The sequence below is a fragment of the Leiobunum rupestre genome, chromosome 3 (genome assembly GCF_980474605.1).
Source record: "Leiobunum rupestre chromosome 3, qqLeiRupe1.1.hap1, whole genome shotgun sequence".
In the NCBI taxonomy this organism is placed as follows: Eukaryota; Metazoa; Arthropoda; class Arachnida; order Opiliones; family Sclerosomatidae; genus Leiobunum; species Leiobunum rupestre.
In genome coordinates this window covers 35,065,139-35,087,218 of record NC_143386.1, presented here as the reverse complement: position 1 = coordinate 35,087,218, position 22,080 = coordinate 35,065,139, and the positions used below count along the sequence as shown (strand labels likewise).

At 34.9% G+C, this 22,080-nt stretch overlaps 1 protein-coding gene across 1 annotated transcript; it reads right to left on the bottom strand.

Annotated features, from left to right (window-relative positions):
- Positions 1-3,445: 3,445 nt before the first annotated feature.
- Positions 3,446-6,400, bottom strand: LOC149951591 (uncharacterized). The gene is made up of 2 exons (XM_090170082.1): positions 5,573-6,400; positions 3,446-3,696 (listed from the first exon to the last, which is right to left on the bottom strand). Exons 1-2 carry the CDS (start codon positions 6,298-6,300, stop codon positions 3,558-3,560), a joined length of 867 nt encoding a protein of 288 aa, XP_090026208.1. The 5' UTR covers positions 6,301-6,400; the 3' UTR covers positions 3,446-3,557.
- Positions 6,401-22,080: the final 15,680 nt, after the last annotated feature.

Below are 22,080 nucleotides of genomic sequence, written 5' to 3'. Positions count from 1 at the left end.
AATTTCGTGATGTGGAAGCCAAAATTAGGTGACAAGTTCGTGATGTGGAACCCAAAATAAGGCGAAAAGTTCGTGATGTGAAAGCCGAAATTAGGTGAAGAGTACGTGACGTAAAAGCCGAAATTAGGCGAAATGTTCGTGATGTGAAAGCCGAAATTAGGCGAACAGTACGTGACGTGAAAGCCGAAATTAGGCGAATAATTTGTGACGTGAAAGCCGAGATTAGGCGAAGAGTTCGTGACGTGAAATCCGAAATTAGGCGAAGAGTACGTGAGGTGAAAGCCGAAATTAGGCTAAGATTTCGTGACGTGAAAGCCGAAATAAGGCGAAAAGTTCGTGATGTGAAAGCCGAAATTAGGTGAAGAGTACGTGACGTAAAAGCCGAAATTAGGCGAAATGTTCGTGATGTGAAAGCCGAAATTAGGCGAACAGTACGTGACGTGAAAGCCGAAATTAGGCGAATAATTTGTGATGTGGAAGCCAAAATTAGGCGAAAAGTTCGTGACGTGAGGGCCGAAAGTAGGCGAAGAGTTCGTGACGTGAAAGCCAAAATAAGCCGAAACGTTCGTGATGTGAAAGCCAAAATTAAGTGACAAGTTCATGATGTGAAAGCCATAATTAGGTGAAAAGTTCGTGATGTGAAAGCCAAAATTAGGCGAAGAGTTCGTGACGTGAAAGCCGAAATTAGGCGAAGAGTTCGTGACGTGAAAGCCGAAATTAGGCGAAGAGTTCGTGACGTGAGGGCCGAAAGTAGGCGAAGAGTTCGTGACGTGAGGGCCGAAAGTAGGCGAAGAGTTCGTGACGTGAAAGCCGAAATTAGGCGAAAAGTTCGTGATGTGAAAGCCAAAATTAGGTGACAAGTTCGTGATGTGGAAGCCAAAATTAGGCGGAAAGTTCGTGACGTGAGGGCCGAAAGTAGGCGAAGAGTTCGTGAGGTGAAAGCCGAAATTAGGCGAAAAGTTCGTGATGTGAAAGCCAAAATTAGGTGACAAGTTCGTGATGTGAAAGCCAAAATTAGGTGACAAGTTCGTGATGTGAAAGCCAAAATTAGGCGGAAAGTTCGTGACGTGAGGGCCGAAATAAGGCGAAAAGTTCGTGATGTGAAAGCCGAAATTAGGTGAAGAGTACATGACGTAAAAACCGAAATTAGGCGATATGTTCGTGATGTGAAAGCCGAAATTAGGCGAAATGTTCGTGATGTGAAAGCCGAAATTAGGCGAACAGTACGTGATGTGAAAGCCGAAATTAGGCGAAGAGTTCGTGACGTGAAAGCCGAAATTAGGCGAAGAGTTCGTGACGTGAAAGCCGAAATTAGGCGAAGAGTTCGTGACGTGAAAGCCGAAATTAGGCGAAGAGTTCGTGACGTGAGGGCCGAAAGTAGGCGAAGAGTTCGTGACGTGAGGGCCGAAAGTAGGCGAAGAGTTCGTGACGTGAAAGCCGAAATTAGGCGAAAAGTTCGTGACGTGAAAGCCGAAATTAGGCGAAAAGTTCGTGATGTGAAAGCCAAAATTAGGTGACAAGTTCGTGATGTGGAAGCCAAAATTAAGTGACAAGTTCGTGATGTGGAAGCCAAAATTAGGCGGAAAGTTCGTGACGTGAGGGCCGAAAGTAGGCGAAGAGTTCGTGACGTGAAAGCCGAAATTAGGCGAAAAGTTCGTGATGTGAAAGCCAAAATTAGGTGACAAGTTCGTGATGTGAAAGCCAAAATTAGGTGACAAGTTCGTGATGTGGAAGCCAAAATTAGGCGGAAAGTTCGTGACGTGAGGGCCGAAATAAGGCGAAAAGTTCGTGATGTGAAAGCCGAAATTAGGTGAAGAGTACATGACGTAAAAACCGAAATTAGGCGATATGTTCGTGATGTGAAAGCCGAAATTAGGCGAAATGTTCGTGATGTGAAAGCCGAAATTAGGCGAACAGTACGTGACGTGAAAGCCGAAATTAGGCGAAGAGTTCGTGATGTAAAAGCCAAAATTACGCGAAGAGTTCGTGACGTAAAAGCCGAAATGAGGCGAAGAGTTCGTGACGTAAAAGCCGAAATGAGGCGAAGAGTCTGTGAAGATATATGTGGAGATTACACGTTGTAAAAAAAGATTATGAGAACTAAGCAGAAAATACAGTGAGTAAATAGCGATTACTCGGAGTACAACATTTCGTATTCGTATGGGAAGCGTTTACACCGATTGCGCGTTCACTGAATACCCTGAGTGACCAGCCATCTCAAATAATTCCCTTTTAACCTTCAGGCATTGTCCCCGATGTAATACTTTCATGAATATCCACTAAACTCGAAGGGTGTAAAGGCAGTGTATAAACTGAACCTTAGCAGACTTATAAGAAAATTAATGACGGCGAGGTCTTAAGTTAAACCCGATGATAAATGAGCCCTAAATAACGAAGGTGGTCTTTTATTTCTCTCTAAAATAAAAAATGGACCACTTACGTGTAGTGCTTGTTGAAGCTTTTTTTTTTTGGATTTAGCTTACAGGCAAGAAAAAACGGATAAATTTTTTCAAGAGTCGAAAATGAGCGTGTACCGAATTTCTCATTGCTGAAACTGATTACGCCTGTAATATAACCGGATGTCACGGACATTTAAGTCGAGATTTAAGTACACACAATCCCCCGATCTATTAATATATTTTAAATATTAAATTTAAAATTGAACTACTATGCAATCATCTTGTACATTAACTTTAATCCCAAGAGAAATTTACAGAAAAATAAATATTTTGAGTTACCTGGTTTAGAAAGAAGGTAACGAAACGCGAACACCTTAATTTAAATTAATATTTAGACAAACCGCAGTTTTTGAGTTTTATGGTTTTGGAAATAAGGTAGCGAAACGCGAACACTTATTTAATTAATTTTTAGACAAACCGAAGTTTTTTAGTTCGAATTTTTCGAGTTACTAGATTTTGGAAACAAGGTGGCTAATCAGAAACGGTTTAAGAGTTAAATGGCGCTTATCTCAAATGGTACGAAATTCAAATATCATAATATTGCCAAAGATGAATATTGGAACTCGCGAATTGGCCAGAAATATCACTTAAAATTAAAATTTCTTTATGAAACCGAATAGGTAGTTCAGAAATGATTTAAACTAACTAAAAACATGATTTTCAAAGAAGACGGTCTGAATTGAAAAAAGTTGTGTACATTTTAAATCTAAAATCTAAAAAACCTTGTGGGCCTCCTAGTGGCAAAATGAATATTGGGATATTGAGGATCTGATTTTTTCTATCGATTGACATCCCTTAAGATTGCATGTAAGAAAACTGAAGAATATCATAGAATCAGTAATAAAAAATAATTTATATTTAGACAGGGAAATTCTACAGCAATAGCGAAATTATTTGTTCAATACAAACTTAATTATTTGAAAGATTAATCACGAACAATATTTTCTTCCGCATTTATCTCGCTATACCAAGTAAATAGTGCAAAAGTCAATTGAAAATAAAATTTATTCATTCGGTTCACATTAATAAAAAAATATTAAAAAAACATTTAAAACCTCTTATACCTCAAAATGTACCTCTAAAATATTACTTTTGCTCTTAGTCCAACAAAGTATGATTAGAAAATTTCGTACACCCAGGATACATGTCATTACAAACACTTCGGCTGTGTTTCGGTTTCATTCGCAGCGCTTTCAAAACGAGGCGGCTACTGCCTTCTGAATTCTTAGTCTTCGCTCTGAGGTTTTTAAATACAGATTCAAATCATAAATGGATAAACAAACAACCAAAACCGTCAATAAACAGTTATACGTGTATAGCACGTGAAGTGTGGGGATAATAATTAAAACTACCATGGTTTTATCCTAGATTAAAAATCAAAATGCAGTTGTAACTGAACATTAATATAAATAATATATTATAATATTATGTTAATAGATCTTAAAAGAAATTGATTTGAAAATCTTCATCGGTTCATTGTGTAAATTGGCGCGTGCTTGCTCGGAAGGGATAATCTTATTGGCTAAGACAAATGCAGATAAATATTGCTAAGCCCACGTGATTCTATTTTATTATCAGAATAAATAATTACACGTGCGACGAAAAAATGGGCGATATCATCGAGATTCACGCGTTTTTAATTGAAAAACCCTTCCTTTTGACGGTTTTTATTTTGGAGCGAATAATTTCTTTTGGCGTCTATTATATTTATTTTAATATTATAAATAAAATAAATACAGAATGTTATTATCGAGCGGCTTACTAAGGGAAAGTAATGGGCTAGTAATAACTAAATCGAAACTGAACCGTAGACTAAACTCCATTTTCCATAAGGGTGTAGATTTATTTAATTCCCTAAATTTTTATCATATTAAAACCCAGACGGCCTTCAAAAAATTGGCACGTGAATTTGTACTGAACTTAAATTAATTTTTATCGTCTTTTCAATATTGTTGTTTTTGATTGATTTGGTTTTTCATTCTTTTGTAACCAGTTTTTATACATATGAAACCCGGGCTTAAAAGTCTGCTAAAGACTTAGCTCTTTACTTATTTATGTACTTTGACAAAAGGGACAATTAAAGTATTATTATTATTACCACTCTGCGTAATCGTTGTAAAGAATATGTAATCTGTGTAATTTTCTTACTTGGCGTAATCGGTGTAAAGGTAAATTAAGTGATCAGCCAATCGGTATTTATTTCTGTTTAGGGATAATTAATAGGTAGAAACGATTTTTAGCGTTGCACCCAATTTCCCTCTTGCTCGAAAAGTAAGAAAGTAAAATTCATATAGATCTCTTAAGCAGACTTCTTTCGACGCGATTGAAGCACGCGCCAGTGCCGTGTTTCCTTCCCCTTTCTCGTACTAAGGGCTAATTTGATCATGATGGCCGCGGTTCGTCTTAACATTGTCTTTCTCAATAAGTTTAAATAAATATATTCTTGATATAACATATATACGACCATTAGAACATATTAATTTTTAATATTATGTTTCTCGAAGCCGCCGTGGATACAATAGTTTTTTAGAATTAGCAATTAACTCTAGACTCTTATTTAGATAAGACTGAAAAAATCAACGTTAATTATCGTTCGGTATTTGCTGCCTTCCTTTTAGATGAAAAAATAACATTCGGTTTAATTTTATCTGTTAGAAAAAGGTTTAACCAAAGTAATACCCCACATAAAATTTGGTTTATTTAAGCAAAATTATTTAAGTCAATTTCTAAATTATTATAAATGTTTCGTCGATATTTAAAAAAACGAGTAAGTTATTGTTGACCTTGAATATGATGTATGCGCTTAATAAATTTCAACTAATGAAAGATACTTGGGGGGAAAACCTTTACCCAATTTCTACGATAAATAATTAAAATCTAAATTGCTCCTGATATATGGAATCTAGTCTACTCCCTTTATATGGATTGAAAAAATTATTATAAACTTGTTCACATTTCTATGCTTATCCAGTTAAAAAATGATTAGGGTATATTAAATGGAATTACACAAATATCGGTAGGCAATGAGATGATAATGCGGACCTCTAAATGCAACTATTTTCGAAAAGGTTTCCATATGGATAATGGCCGTTAGTTAAAAACATAAAGCTTACTTGAAAATAGTCCTTTTGGATTCGTTCTCAATTCTTTTCAAACACAAGTCCATTTTTCGACAATCCTCATTCTGAAACTCATTAGGGACCAGGTTCTCGCTCGTATTTCGGTCAAGTCGATCTAAACGTCGCTTGAAATTTCTGTCGGACTTATTTCCGACTACGTCCTTTCCTCGAACCTGACGTAAAGGTTTACCAGTTGATGTTAATGTTTCTTCGTGAAGTATATCTTTGTTCATCCTCAGTCGTTGGACTGTTTTCGATTTCCACGGTTGATACGCCGTATCGTTACGAACAGTTACTACGGAATCAACATATCCTTTTCGCCTGGCAATAGGATACCGCCACTTGCCCTTCGTCTTCAAATGGTGCGAGTAGAAAGCTTGTTCATTCGGAGGATACCTGTTGTTGTAAAACCAGGGAGGAATCACTGGCACGCCCATGTAATTGTTCTGCGCCTCTTTCTTCCGTTTTCGCTCTTCCGCGTAAATCTCCGCGTAGATATCGTTTTCGGAAGGTTCTTTAATGTAGATTAACCCAATCATGATGAGAGCAACGGAATAAATAACTCCAGCGATACCAACTGCCGCTAGCGACGAACCAGTGCCGAAGATAACGGGTGTCAAGAGAATTCCGCTTCCATCAATGAGACTGTGCGCCTCGTCAACCAAAAACGCCCAAAAAGCGAGACATATAAATAAAACCCCATATCGTAAACGCATAATCATCTAAAATTAAATAAACTGTCTAGCTACATTTCTGATTAAATAAACGAACTCCATCTAAAAAATACAGTGAAATAAATTTACGCGAATTTCCCAACTGATAACGATAGCGGTTAGTTAGAAACTAAAAGTTAGAAGCAGAGTATATCGACACGGAGTGTGGTGGCCAATTTATTATTGAAAATAAAATATGGTGCCAAACTAGAGCCTTAGACACCAAAACCAGCAAAATAACCAAAGAAGATTTAAAAATGAACGAGTTTAAACCCGAGTTTAAAACTCATCCAACAAAAATACTTAAACCGGTTAGTAAATCAAACAGTGTAACCACAAATGGTGTGGCGCTCAGTTAATTCATGAGTTTTTATTAAAAAAATTGTCTTATCCTAATGCCTTAGAAACCACAACAACATTATTTATACATCTTATAGTGGTTCCCTATGGCTTGCACTAAAAAACGAGTAAAAGAGCCGTGCCGTCTGTTGCTATTTTCAAGAAAAAATTGCTATTGGTAATTAAAAGGCCTTAGCAGCATTGGAACCCAAGCATGCTGTTTGCTTATTAAGTTTACATAGAGTCACGTAGTTGGAATCTCATCAACTACTGGATTGTTGACAACTTTAGCAGACGCTTTCCGCTTTTTAATGGAAAATTGTCTGCTTAATAGAATACATCTAGCAGTTTCGTGGCTCTATATAATCTGAAAGGCTAATTTCCGAATTTTCGACTGCATTCTAAGATAACTCCTGTTTAATACATTGTTTTTAGTAAATAATTGGTGTTTTTCAAAAGGGTTGACTAATACAGAATTTTTCCCATTTGTTTTGATAGTCTTTACTGTAAATACAAACGGAGTCGTTGTTTATTATTTTTCTTTCTATCATAAGTCACATAGTAACAAATAAAAAAGTAATAAAACCTGGTTATGTTTATAAAAGCACGACCAAATAAGTGTAATGATCACAAATTTCAGCCAAAACCGTTCAGGTCTCAAATTCTAAAATAATAATAAATTATAGTCAATTATGTGTTCCTACTAAAGAAATCATCATTAAGTAGCCCAAGTAAGCGTTATTTTTACTTTTGAACTGTTTTAAGGCTTTGGCCGCTAAATGAAAAGACTAAATTGTACCATGGCGTCGCTGTTGCATTAATTTTAGATGAGCTAATTAGTTTAAAACATTTCACCCCGGTACATTAAGTTGTTTTATTATTATTTGTTGGTTGTTGAGCCAAAAAACTCTTATTTTCTGTTAAACCTCGTGGCAACTTATAAAAGAACTTCATACTTCCTCTAACAAAGAAGTGCTATATATAAGTAACACTATCGTTAGCACTGGTAGCTTGTTCACTTATGCCTATAAACCATTTTAAATTCGAAATATATCGCAATCAAAGTTTCAAATGCTTCTACAAGGGAATATAATGTTGGTTGTAATGTAGTTTCTTAGGTGGTTACAATTTCTTTTTGAAGGGCCATGGGAAACTTCGATTTTGAATTTTGAAGAGCTATAGCTTTGCGACTATACGAAATAATCGTTCCTTAGATAGGCCAGTGCAATTAGAGTTTTATACGCGGAATTTTAGGTAAAAGCTGGATCTTGGCATATAAATAGAACTTACCGTAAAAAAAATATACTGAAAGTCCCAAGCTGAAAGACGCTTGCGTTCCAAGATGGCGGCCATTCAAGATGGCCGACGCGCGATTTAATATATTGCCTATAACATCGGTTCTAATTGTCACAATGATTCGTACTATATATCAACTAAAAGCTACAATCCTGCAATATCTTTCATTTGATATAATGTTATTAGCTATCTGTAGCCATTTGTTAAATTCCACGCTATTTAAATTGACCCACCCACTTTTCTTTTGACAATTTTGAATATCATTCCAAACCCACATACAAATTAAAATATTTGTGTCCATTGACAAACATAATTAAAACATATCTTTCATTCGAGATATTGTGGAAGAAAATCCAACTAACAGGAGGAAAGATATTTGAAATTTCGAAAAGAAGCTGGTCAAGACCAAAATAAATTAAGCCGGTTGATAAATAAATTAACGAATTAATCCTCCTAGAGTTAACAATGACGAAATAAATGCAAAAATTGATATTTTATGTTAAGTTTTTAGCATTCAAAATCACGTCGTCGCCATTTTCCAATAAGGACGCCAATTTACAACGAATTCGCTTAAAATACAATTTCAGATGCAAAAGCATTTTTTTTTCTGATTTCTACCAGATTAAAAATATCGAAGGATTCTTGGGGCGCCATTTTCCAAAATAGCCGCCTGATATTTTGGGAAAATTGATTAAAATGTATTTGAAAATAATGCAAGTTTATTGGCATAAAAAACTAATTCTATAACATTTGTATGAGTTTGAATGTTTTAAATTTTTATAACCAAAATTAGTGCACTATCTAAAATTTTGCATTATCCTCGTCGTCATAAGAAATTGAACCCGCATTGTTGGATCTGTTCCCACGACAGTGTGCGCACATTGCTACGCACACAAGTCCACCTTTTTGCATATGCAATTCGTTTTGCACGATTTTTCGCAACCACAAGTAATCAGCCTCAGAAGATTGTCTGGAGCTGATGAAAGAGTGCTTACAATTGGTCTTAAGGTACCATTGGATGTCCGTTGCCATCGCCATTCTTCAGGATTTAAATCGATACCTTTCCATTTCCGTACTTGTAAATATACCCTGTAGGAGAGCTGTTGTGCTGCCGCACTTGTTGGGGTAATTTCGCTAGTTCAAACTATGATTTGAGAGCTAAGCGTGCTAAATAACGATTTTAAAGCCGTGTTCACACTAGACACTGTGGAAACGTTTTTAAACGGTTTCAAAAGCTAAAATTGAACATTTTCGGTGTCAACTGTATTAATAGCCATACGATAAATACATTCGACAGCAAAATTTTACAATTCGATCTTTTGAAACCATTTTAAAACGGTTCCAAAGTGTCTAGTGTGAACGCGGCTTAAGTGTAGTACCTGCAGTCGTTTAAGGTGTCCAATTTTTTACCATCGTAAAACGAAACTAAAAACCTCTCTCAAGCTATGGCTATATCACTGTGTCCGTAAAGTGTAAATATTGAAACTGCTTTTTGTAATTCTTTTTTAATTTCCAAAAGTTTTAGAGTGGCTTTTTTACCCTTTTCATATAGCGCTGAGGTAGTTTCACAACCAGTTACCGCGTGAACGAAAAGAAGATGCTCTTTAAGATTACTTAGTCGGTTTGGAAGATTATAAATTTTAATTAGTGTACTATAAATAGATATCCGAATGGGTAAGTGATACTAAAAGTACGAGCACATCCGTGTCTTCAGAGACTATGGTGACAGTCTGTACCTAGCAACAGGGGCCATACCACCGGAGGCCGATCATCATAGTGCCCTACGCTAGCGTCCCCAAGCCCGGACAGGTTACAAATCCAGCATGGGTAGTAATACCCTACTACTGATGGTCGCACCTTTGACGCAAGCCACTCAACCCAGCAGAAGGTGCAGCAACGGGGGGAACAATCCCCACTTCGCACACAGCAGTGGGATTAAGAGTGGATGCTATAGCAAAACCTAAAGACAACGTACCTACGTAGGTAAAGAGTCAAACCCTTTGGAAAGAGCTCCTAAAGGGGATTTACGGGCACACAGCGGTCCAGTGGGCTCCAAAAGGCCGGGGAAACAGGACCACCGTGCCCTCATACGGAGGCCCAGCGCCCCACAGCAGGCTAGTGTTAGTTATATTTTCAAGGTCAGCGTCTAGTCACAGAGATAAATTGACCGGCTAGCGTAATAGCGGCTTCGTACAAAGAGCAATGTACTAATCTAGAAGTCCCTATTAAAATTTATTTGATTATTTATGTTTAAAGATTTCTGGAATTATTCAGTAGTTATCGGACTAGAAAATTTGACTACGTTTAATACAACTAGTTTAGATTTAAATATAAACAAGCTTGTTTACCAGAAATAGGCTTCAGATAACAATGTTGTCATCGGTGAACCTGAAAATCATTCAAAATAACAATCGTTTATTGTTTTCTGACACGAATCTTCGAATATTCACTTGCCCCAACTTTTTAGCCAAACATAGCTAGCCAAATATAGTCCTAAAGCGAGTGAATAAAGAACAACTTTTCAGATGTTGGTCCCATTAACACTTTGGTTGTCCAATTAGTTTTATATGACCGAGGCTAAACTATAAATATTTAAAACTAATACTTTCCGTAGGTAGCCTTTCGATTGATCAAAATAATTACGAATAATTTTCTTCGATCGAAATCCTGGTAACTTTTCCGAGCGTATGATCAAAATGAAATGTCTTTTGCAAATGTAACGAAAATAGCCTCAAACAAGAAATATAATTTATTAAAGCTATGGCCACCGATCGCGGCTACGACAAATCAGTTCCCACTAAGGGTATTGACCGAATTACTTACAAAAATCTACTGAAAAAAAATGACTTCTTAAATCAAAACTACATTGCCATAAGCAATGCGTTCGACAGAAAAAAAGATTAAACCGATTTGTAAACCAATTAGCAAATCGTTAAATAACCTCCTACTATAAAAGACATAATAAACTTATTAGAAAACTACGGAGTGTATGAGATTTTATGCAGTTGTTATAAAGTATATATAGCTAGACTCAATGACCATAAACTGCATCTGCCTTAGCGTTATTTATAATCGCTTGATGCATTTTAGGTGTTTCCTAGTTTCGACGAAAGTTTGGAAACGCGATAACTTCTCAACCGTTTGTTGTAGAGGGATAATTTTTCCACTTTCTAAATATGAACCGACCATTGTGAATTCAAAAACGCGCGAAACAATGCCGTGTAACGAATATTTAAAAAGTTGTCAAAAATGAGTTTTGACGGTTCCCGCCAAACTATTAATTTGTGGCGAACGAAACCGATAAATAACGAAAGATATTGGAAAATAAATAAAAGTTGCAATTGGTTTCATCGAGCTATCTATTATAGTTTTCTAGCAGAATTAAAAAGAGGGCAAAAATTTCAGCTGTCGAAGACTTTTCAAACAGAGTGTACATAACAAGCGTACAGAAATGTTTATGAAATTTAATTGTTTAAAATTAAAATATATTTCTAGTAAATAATGTATAAATATGTAAAGGTTTTATTAGGTTAAAAAGGTATTAAAATTTAAAAAAAAGGTATAAGAATGTATAAAAAGGTATAAAAAATTTAAAAATGTATAAATATATTTAAAATACTCTTATGTAAACCACCAACGATAACAAATCTTTTTTTATACCTGCAACCAACAATTGATTAAAACGAAGGTTATATAAGCCCTAGTCGTTGACGAGCCCTCCTGCATGACAGGCGAGTGTTCTACCACAGATCCACCGATACATGTTATGGTTCATTGAAAAATATTAGCTCAGCTTAAGCGGAAGAGTATATTAATAGTTTTTAAAGTCTAAATTCTTTTACGTTTGAAATTGTAATATTTATAATAAAAATAAAAATTAATCTACTGGTTGGGTTAGCACTAGAATAAAAACTTTTTGGAGGACGCTTTTGATGGCGAAATATCATTGAGTACCGTGTCCAATAGGCACCGTTGGATACGTCCGTGACATATATATCTATAAAAAAAACCTTAATTCGATGTACTAAAAAAATATATAACGGTGCAAAATTGGGCTGTAAACCGCACAATTGGGGTATTTTCGATCGATTGGAACTCAATCTTAAATCGTTTTTCAACGAATTGGATTTCGGTCGAATGGGCCCAAAGCAAAATTATTGCATTAAATTACTATTCTTAATTACTATTCGAAAGGAAAGGCCTTCGAGTGAAAAACAAAAACGCGCGCGCGTTCAATTTCTTGTGGGGTGTATATTTTTTGCCCTTTCAAGGTGGTCTGCTTTGCATGTTCTTGTTTTGATATTTATTTTTAACAGATAATGCCAAGATAATCCACCTGGTTTCAATTATAGTAACGTTTATTTTCTTTTTAAACATTTATTTACAGTTTTATGGCCCACTTAATCTTATCAACGAATTCCAACGGGGTTAAGGTTGGCGTTGGCCCTGAGTACATATTTGTGTATTTCTTAATAGCGTCATTTAAAAGTAGTTTTTTTAAAGTGTACTTAGTCCACGAAAGTGATTTTTTTTCAGCTTTTTAAAACTATATATGTCGGTCCGTTGAAACCTTCTGCAATTAACTCATAAAAAGGAATTATTTTTATTTTCGGTCGGTTAGTGCTTTCCTTCGATTGGATGGACTTCGGTCCGTTGGACCCCCATTCGATCGGTTGGTCTTCGGGCCATCGGACCCAGACCGTCGAATTCCGACGTGCAAAGAAAAATGTTCATCGGGAGCGAATATTTCCTTGTACAAGACTAGTGGTATAAACCCCGTTTTGGAAACGGCGGGCGATTTGAAGTATTTGTTTATAACTTTATTTTGAGGATAATCGAAGCAGCCGGCTATTTATACGGAGTTCAATTTAAGTGACGCAGAAAGATTTCCAAATTGTTTAATTTAATTACAAAATATATGCCAATTCTGGTATTGCTGAAAGTAAATTAGCTTTATAATCGTTGTGATTTTGTTTCGTTGGAGATAAGACTCAGTAAACCCAATCGGAATGGATTCCATAAATGTCTTGGGAATTAGATTGTATTGAAATTAGTGGCTGTGTCCCTATCAAGCAGATGCGAATTGTAAACCATAAATACATAATGAGAGACTTCCTCTATTTTAAACGTAGTGTGGCTATAACAAGCAACGTAACCCCAAAATTGTCTCATAAACGGGACTGTATCCCAGGTTATAAGATCGGTGATTGTGGCATAAGAAATTTGTGGTTAGATATTACTGTACAAGCCACTGATTTTCATTTTGTGTTTTTTATATCAAAACAATATTTGGGAACTTTTAAAAATTAATTTTTGACAATTTTGTTGGATGAAGAAAAATAGTATTTTATAGCAATTGTAAAAAAAAAACTATTTCTTACCTGTTTTATCGTGATGTTGCGTTGTATCAAAAGTAAATTTACTTTTGGTTGCATTCTACTAATTATAATTAAATATACGATATAAATCTCAACACAACCTTGTAGGGCAGCCATCATCAAAAATGGGCACTATCATATCTTTTTTTATGATACTATTTTTGATCGATTTCAGAAATGAACCTTATAATTCTATTAATTTTGATACAATTTTTAACTCAAAAAATTCTATAGAAATTGATTGGTTGTGATTCGACGGTTTTTTATTGCTCGAAAAATTGATCGGAATAGTGATAGTCGCGTTATATTAAAAAAATTGAGAGGAATAAAATTGATCGAGAAAAGTTACTCATCTTGTTGTTCATTTCCTCCCCCCCCCCTCCTCACTGACGTTCGAGAAGAAATACAAATTACGTTTTCACCTTCTCTAGGAAACGCGCCACCGTGATGCCATTAGGAGTATGGGGTCTGACAAAAAAGGTGTAATAAGCTCGTGGTCTTGTTGGTGCTCTGTCTGCATTTTCGGAGCAAAGTGTAATCGCTGCGTACGCAGTTACTTAGAATTAGGGAAAAGTTTTTTCCAAAGCGCCCTATTTTTGTCATTGGGTGTATTATAATTTTCTTTTGCGAATTGTGAAGAATCCTAGACATTTTGAGAGCTAAAAAGATAGGCAAAAAAGTGCCCATCTCTGGCCATCATCCCTACATTTTCTCAATCTTAGTTTAAATAACCACAATTGACCCGAAGTTCAAAGAATATTAAAATGGTTGGAGATAAGTCCTTTAATAAGGGCGCGTTATTGTACCCCTTTTACACAGGCTTTCTGCTTTCTAAATTCCTTTTTGGCAAATTTGTTTTGTTTGATATTAAGATAAATTGTATTTATAGATATAATTAAAAGCAAAATTCTTCAAATTATAAATGCATGTGCCATAAAAAATCTGAACACATTCTAACAACTTGACCAAAATTTCATCAGAGCGTGGTTACTATAAGCAGCCCCCTTTTCTTATTTATCAATAGTGTTTTGAGTTTATTCTATCAAACCACTATTTCGAAAACTTTAAATTCATTTGTGGCATATTTTTTGCTGTTATAAAAAAATAAAATTGTATTTATAGAAAATTCTAAATAATTACTTTATCTGTTTTTTTTGTGAAATTGTGTGGTTTTCCACTAATTATAACTGCATACACAAATTAATCTTTACAAATTCTGATTCCATCTCTATGATCAAAACAGACAAATGTGGTGGTAACTAGCCAATTTAAATGCTGATGCAGTAACGTACAAAGTTTAAAGACCACTTTTGCAGATCTCATATTTAACCCAAAATTGCAAGAATGTAGTCCATAATAATAACAATATAATGATCAAATGATTTGCATATTTTGCTTTATTTCTTTTATCAAAATTAAAATAATATTTGTGTGAAAAAACTATGAAACATATATTGACTATTTTCCAGATAAAAGTTTTATGACAGCCTGAGACGTTTTGTAAAAAAATATTAGTTATTCGGTTACAATATGACCGTGTTTTGCATACATTTCAATGTCATCTGCACTTTCACAGGTTTTACATACTTTTTTAATAGAGCAGGTATATTTTAATTTTTAAAGCTAATTCTTTAAGTACAAGGAGCGCCTTAGATGCCATCAAATATCTCATAAAATAAATTTAAAAATATTTTGACTAACATTCTTATTATTTCAATCCTTTGATATTTAAAAATCTGGTAATTTAAGTAATATTGTTAAAATGTTTGATAACAGTATTTATCCTTGGTAATATATTTTTTTTTAGTTTTATAAAACGCAGCATACCACCATTGAATTGGGAATAATACTGCTAGAATTACAATTACGATTTTGGTAGCCATGGTTACGCGGGACCTGTTATGATAAGACTGTACGAAATTCATCTTTATAATTAGGCGGTAGCGCCATCTATATTTTGTAAAGTTACATGTCTAAAAATAAATAATTATTAGCTAACTCACCGTAACTTGAGTTAAAAAGGATCGTGTTATCAGAATAAAATTATTTTTAAACAACTTCAAAGGTTTGTTTGTTACGATAAATCATACATTTAAATTTCGCATCAGATTCGCGAAAAAATTCAATTGCAATATAGTTGCCACCACTAGAGACAGATGCCGCCACGGTTGAACTAAAAGTTGATAAAGCCTCCTTATTGAACGAAATTGGTCCCGCGCCAGCCAGATTTAGTTGTACCTCTATTTATTCCCAACTCAATGCTTACCACATTAATATTTTGAGGTAGTTGATATAATATTTGTGGTTATTGAATATTTGATTACGCAAACTAAATGATCTTACTTGATTTCTAACTTCTGGATACCACTGGAAAAATTTGCAATACTATATCTCAAATAAAGTGAAGGATATAAACACTATGGTGAGAGCTACAGAGTGATATGACTATTATAATAGAGGGATTATTGTTTTTGGGGCAATTTAGACACAAGCCTAAGGTTTTATACACTGCATTTAAAAATAAGTGTTTTCTTCTACCAAATCAGAATAGAATAGAATAGAGGTTTATTGAACTGAATTGAAATCACAAGCACCCGCGCTTATTGGATCAGATTCTTTTCCACAACTTATGCATTGGGTGAAATATTATGAATATACATAACATACAAAAGTGGTTCAAAGTATTACGTTTGACAAATATCTAGGTGGCTAGGATAGAATTAAGGGTGCACCCAACCCATTAGCGGAGGAGCAAACTTTAACTTTAATCACTTATTAGATGTTTAAGATAACAAATAATAAATTAAACATTTCCTATCACGATAAATAAGTAATTATCTCAAAAAGTTTAAGATCTCAATATCGAAAAACCCTCATCAAGACATTATCTTCTCTACCCAGAGCCCTAAATAATAACCCAGCATAATAATCAACTCATCATACGCGGTTATTACGAGCCTTGCCAGGTAGATTGACTTAGGCCTAATGTTTTCAAAGCGCACCAACGGAGGAAACCGTTGAAAAGGAGCTATATTCTTTCAAATGGCTCCAAATGTTCTTTATTTATACATAATTAAAAAATAATAATAAACTTGATATATTTACTGTTATAATTACTTTATTTTAACAAAACGATTAGGATCTAAAAAAAACCTAGCATAATCCTATGGGGATTTCCCGAGCTGGGCTAACGAAAGCATCCTCTGCAGCTTACATAATTATCCGCCGACAGATGACGCGTCGGGCGATGCGTAGGCACTTTATCGCCTCTCATTGGCTGAACGGCCCCTGGTGAACAAGCGTCAGACTGCGTCATAAACGGTACCATTCTAGGTCTCTAGGGATTTCTATGGGGATAGCGAAATTAGTCGTCGCTTTTTATTAAAAACGATTCTATTACACATTTATTTTTATGTGTAAGAGCCGTCGAAAGTTTTATATATTCAACCGTAAAACCAAAATTACAGATATAATAAGTGGGGCTTAGGTAAATAAAACTTACATCCTAACTTAATTACAATTAACATTTACACTTCTGATATGATTTAAGCGTTAAGAGCTTAAATTGAACATTCATTTAAATATTTAACAGCTAAATGCAAAGTCATTGAGAACGGGCCAGCGCCCCTGTAAATCAGTAACTGCTAGGTCCTTGATATAATTTATTAAAATACGATTTCGGGAAGAAATTCAAGAAAGCTGCAACGGCCTCGGTAATGGTTGCGCACTTCCAAACATGACCCATTGACCCCTCCAGTTCAAAGACCCTGTCTACAATTAACTTTTTCCACTTGAGTTTCTTTAGCGCTCCCTCTCCGTTTACAAATAATTCGGATGCTACTGTCTAAATTCTGGATTCGAAATCTTGCAACAAATTAAACGGCCCATATACCTACTAAAATAAAAGCTACTCAGGCGAGATATCATGTTCAATACGTTTTATCATTCTTAAGATATTACTTTATTGAAATGGTTGATTATAATTGTTTATTCTTCATTATTTGTGATACGAATTTAAAGTTTTATCCTGTATAGATGGGCGTTTCCTTACAAATTATTTGACAGCGAAAACAACGTATTTATACCTATTTTACAAAAACACTATCAATCAATATGTTTTTGGTACCTTCCCTTATTTAAGTCATTTTAAAACAAAGAAAATCGTCACCGTAAAGAAAACCCGATCATTTTGGCATTCAGTTCTAAAAAAATTTTGAAAAATATAAACGCTTTCGTTTTGGTCATGGTGACATTAAACAAATTTTTTAGCCGCAAATTAAATGGTCAGGCTCTGTTCACTTACCACTTGCGCTTGATCGGAATTTGGGTTGGCAGAAGAAAAGGAAGATTTTCGCCTTTTCTTTGGATTCCATTGATGATTTGGATGATTTTCTTATATTTAAACGCCATGTCTGAGCAAAAAGTTGCATTAAATAAAATAATACAACTAAACAATAGCCAAAGCCAACAAATAAATGCTAGCATCAGCCTTTACAACCATACTTCTTTAATAATAATAAAGACTTCCTGGGCTGCTTTCGTTCTTTCCGGGATTGTATACGAACTGATCTTATGGACTACATTCTATCAAAAGAGGAACTACATAATTAATTTAACACAAGAGCTAAAGAAGCTTGGTTCTGAAGTAAAGCCGAATGAGAACAAATTACTGAAGCCAGCATTCATGTATCAATCTCTCATTATCATTCTCATCGCAATCTTATCATTGTTGTTCTATAATCAATATATGGAATTTACTTACTTGCTCGGGAAATATTGGTTCATCGGAGTGTTTGTTGTTAAATTTTATTTAATTTTGCATGGCGTTATATCAGCGACAGCTTTGGAAGGAATATTTGCTTACTATTCGATTATTTTTCAACAAATCATGAAAAAATACAACAATGATTTGAGGAGGTTTTTGTTTGACGACCCTCCACATTTATCAAACCAAGCTATCCACAACCACAATTTTTTATCCAGTGAACAACTCGAATGGAAAAAACATTTTTTTTTAAAAACCAACAAAATATTTGGCAAAGCTGCGATGCTTTTATCACCATTAATTACGTTTAATTTGGCTTTTAACACCGTTGGTGCTTTGAGTTCGATAGTTATTATAAACGTTCTAAGGAAAACTGCGTTTTCGACTCAAAACTATGTTATCTCGTTGATTATTTGCCTCTCAAGAGTGATATTCATTTGCCTTTTCTCTGAAATTACCAACAATGAGGTAAGTTTGTAAATTTGTAGGCTTAACACATATGGAAATTTTACAGTTTCTATTCTGAATATTTCAATTTCAATTTTATCTTTTTGGTTTTTCTTTTAACACCTAGGCTATGAATACGTATAAGATAGTGACGGAATTTCAAAGCACGTCGGGATTTTCCAAATCACAGTTAAAGAATAAGGAAGTAAGAACAACTCTTCTAAACAAAGATACTTTATGCAGTTTTAAAATACTTTTTTCACACTATTAAAAATTAACATCGTAGGCGACAAATATGAATAATTATTATTTATTTTATCTCATATGCAATATAAGATAGACTAGGTTTAAACAATTACATTTACCTTAGTTTGACCAATAAACGATTTGGTTATGTTTTTGGCATGCAAATTTCATGATAAACATATCAAAATAATTCTCAATGAAAAGTTGCAGATACTCTTGTTCTTGTCGCTTAAGAAATTACTATCTTTTCGTTTTTCGGCGTCTGGATTTTGTGAGATCAAGAAATCCCTTCTTTTGACAGTAAGATGAAAACTAGATGTTATTGTATCATTTATTTATGCCAATTGTTGTTTACAGATACTTGGTGCTCTGGTAACATATAGTGTTCTTTTAGTACAAACCTGATATGTTAAAAAAATGAAATAAAAGAAATGAAAAATATCAATAACCAGTGTACTATTACTAGTATAATTTGAGAGCGTTTACAATGTTAATTTCTGTGTCCGAAAAAAAATTTATTTCCTAACTTTCAATACACTGTTTAGGTTTTTTTTACAAGACGTGAATATAAAAGCAGACAGATTCACAACTTTAGTTCTTTGGAGATAAACCTGTCCCCTTCAAATTTTAGATTACTTGTTTAACGAAAAAACCATCTTGTTTCTATTGGCACGTCTTCGAGTAACTCGAGTAGAGTATCTGGCAGAAAACGAAGATATGCCTCACCATTTAGCCTAGGTGGTATAAAACAAGTTGCAAATGAATGATAGTTAACAAGCAAAAATCTTGTAGTCAGATGAATTAGACTGGATAAGTATATTTTACAGTAGATAATGAAGTTGGAAAACAAACTGCGCATGTGGTTTTTCCACGACGAAACTCCCGCTCATTTTAGTCGTGAGATTAGAGCTCATATGTATGAAACTTTTCCTTTGCGGTGGAGAGGTCGACGAGAAGCACTTGAGTGGCTGACCGCCAGAATTAAATCAATGCATTTTTTTCATCTGGGGCTATCTGAAGGAATTTGTGAACAAACAGAAGTACGTGACGATGCGGACTAGCGTAATTAAACGATGTGGGACTATTCGTAACACGCTTGGAATTTTCAAAGGTGTACTGGTTTTTAGGTTAGTTTTTTCGAGAGCCTATGTCTCTGAAACGAACTACGAAAGGACAGATGTTCATTTGACATTTTCTACCCATTAGCACCCATAGAACAAGCCCTAGAATTTTCGATAAACTTCACTTAAATCATGACAAATCACATAAATAGCTCTTTTTATAGAAAGCAACTAGCATGGTTTCAGTTTGGTACCTTTAAAAAATTTTAATGACCCTTTTTTTGGAGAAAGCCTCTTTTATTGATAACGATCGTCTTGGGCTCGATTTAATACTTAACATGTTCCATTTAGTCTCAGCCTACATAAGTATATGTATTTGTACCCCGCTGCTACAGTAACTTGGCTCCTAAATTCATACTGAGGTGTACGTATTGAGTTTTTAGTTTTACAGTATGAGCAAGTGTAAGGCTACTGAAACCGCCACCACAATTCTCCTGGTGACAGTGCACAACTGCAATCACAACAACCACGAAGATCGTTCTGCGAAGCTTGAAAGCCATAATTACTAGCGCTCAAGAAGCTGATATGTGATTTCGAGATCAAGTTTTCTGAACGTGGGAAAAATAAGGTAAGAATGCCCCAAACTTTAGTACGAAAAAAATTAACGAAATGGGTAAGAAAATTACATGTCGGTTTGATATTGAAAAAAATTGCTTTAAGTTCAAACTGTTCTTGGGAAACCTTGTATTAAACTAATTCTTTGGCCTTGTTAAGTTTTGGATAACTTGGTTTAAAAGAAGAAGACGATTTCTATTTTAGACCAACGTGGAAATATCCCTTATGAAAGACGTATGTGAAACGTCGTTATGTTAAATGAAAGTGAAGCCATAAAACAAAGTCTTACACACAACACATAAAGAAAAGCATTTCTTGACAAAGATATAAAGTTAGAACAACATCTGTGTACCATTGATTAACAAACACTATTAATCATAATGTTTTTCGTGGATTTTATTGAAAATTTTCGAATAAAGAAAACCGATCATTTTTGGAAAAACCTTTGATGTTTACGAATGACACAATTAAAATATATTTTTTGTTCGCAAGATATAGGGTCAGGCTTTGTTCACTTACGAATTGCGTTTGGTCGGAAATAAGTTTGGCGAGAGGAGACAGTGGCCTACCTTTGACTGTACCAAATTTCGACCCCCTTCTCGATCGCCTTCTTAACATTCACATACTTCGACCCCCCCTTGACGAATTTCTGGCTACGCCACTGAGAGGAGACGAAGGTTTTGCCTTTTCTTTCGCTTTCATTGATGACTTTGATTATTCCTTAATATTTAGGATCTATGATTAAATTATCTTTGGTAGACGATAGCCACAAGCAAGAAATAAATAATAAACTACCACCCTTAACAACGAAACATTTTCTATTCCGAGATTGTATGCGAACGGTTTTTATGATAACATTTTATTGATATAGAAGTTGCATAAGTCATTTGTTACATACAAACTACATTCAAATATGAACTAAACCACATTTGAATTTCCCGTCAACACTCTAGATGGCGCTACCTGAGCCGCATAGGAGACTTTGCTTAGCTAAGGATCGAGTAACGCCCGGATATTGGGGCATTTTTGTTCCCGGCCCGACCACGAGTGCCAGCTTCAGCTTAACCTCTTGTATTATGTATATATATATCTTTTATCTTCATTAAACTATATGCTTAACCAAACAAGTTTAATAAATGAACACAACAAAATGGCGACGGAGATGGTATGTCAACACTGAAAAAAAACTCGTAATTTGGACGAAAAATACGGGCAGACGAGATCCTGTGATCCACTCACGTAGGCAAAAGGCAAAAAGGCTTAACGGGGCCGCAGCGCATTGGTCTACAAACCGCCAACGCGAGCCAGAATCCGGGTATAGACATTATCCGTTCTCATCATTAAAAGTAACTGAACTAACGCGGTAATATCAGGCGCATTATAACGATTAGGCACTTTCCGAACTATCGCGATCTTTATTTTTTCAATACAAACAAAAAAAAACACTTCAAAATACACAACAAACCCTCGAATACCAAAGACAATCGTCATGGCAATGATTGGCCTCTTAAACGTGTTCGACAACCAGAAATAATCTTGGGAGCAATACGGCCGAACGGTTGGATGCGTACTTTACTGCCTACGAAATCCCTGCTACCGATAAGAAGAAAGCTGTTTTACAGACTATACTAAACCCCAGACG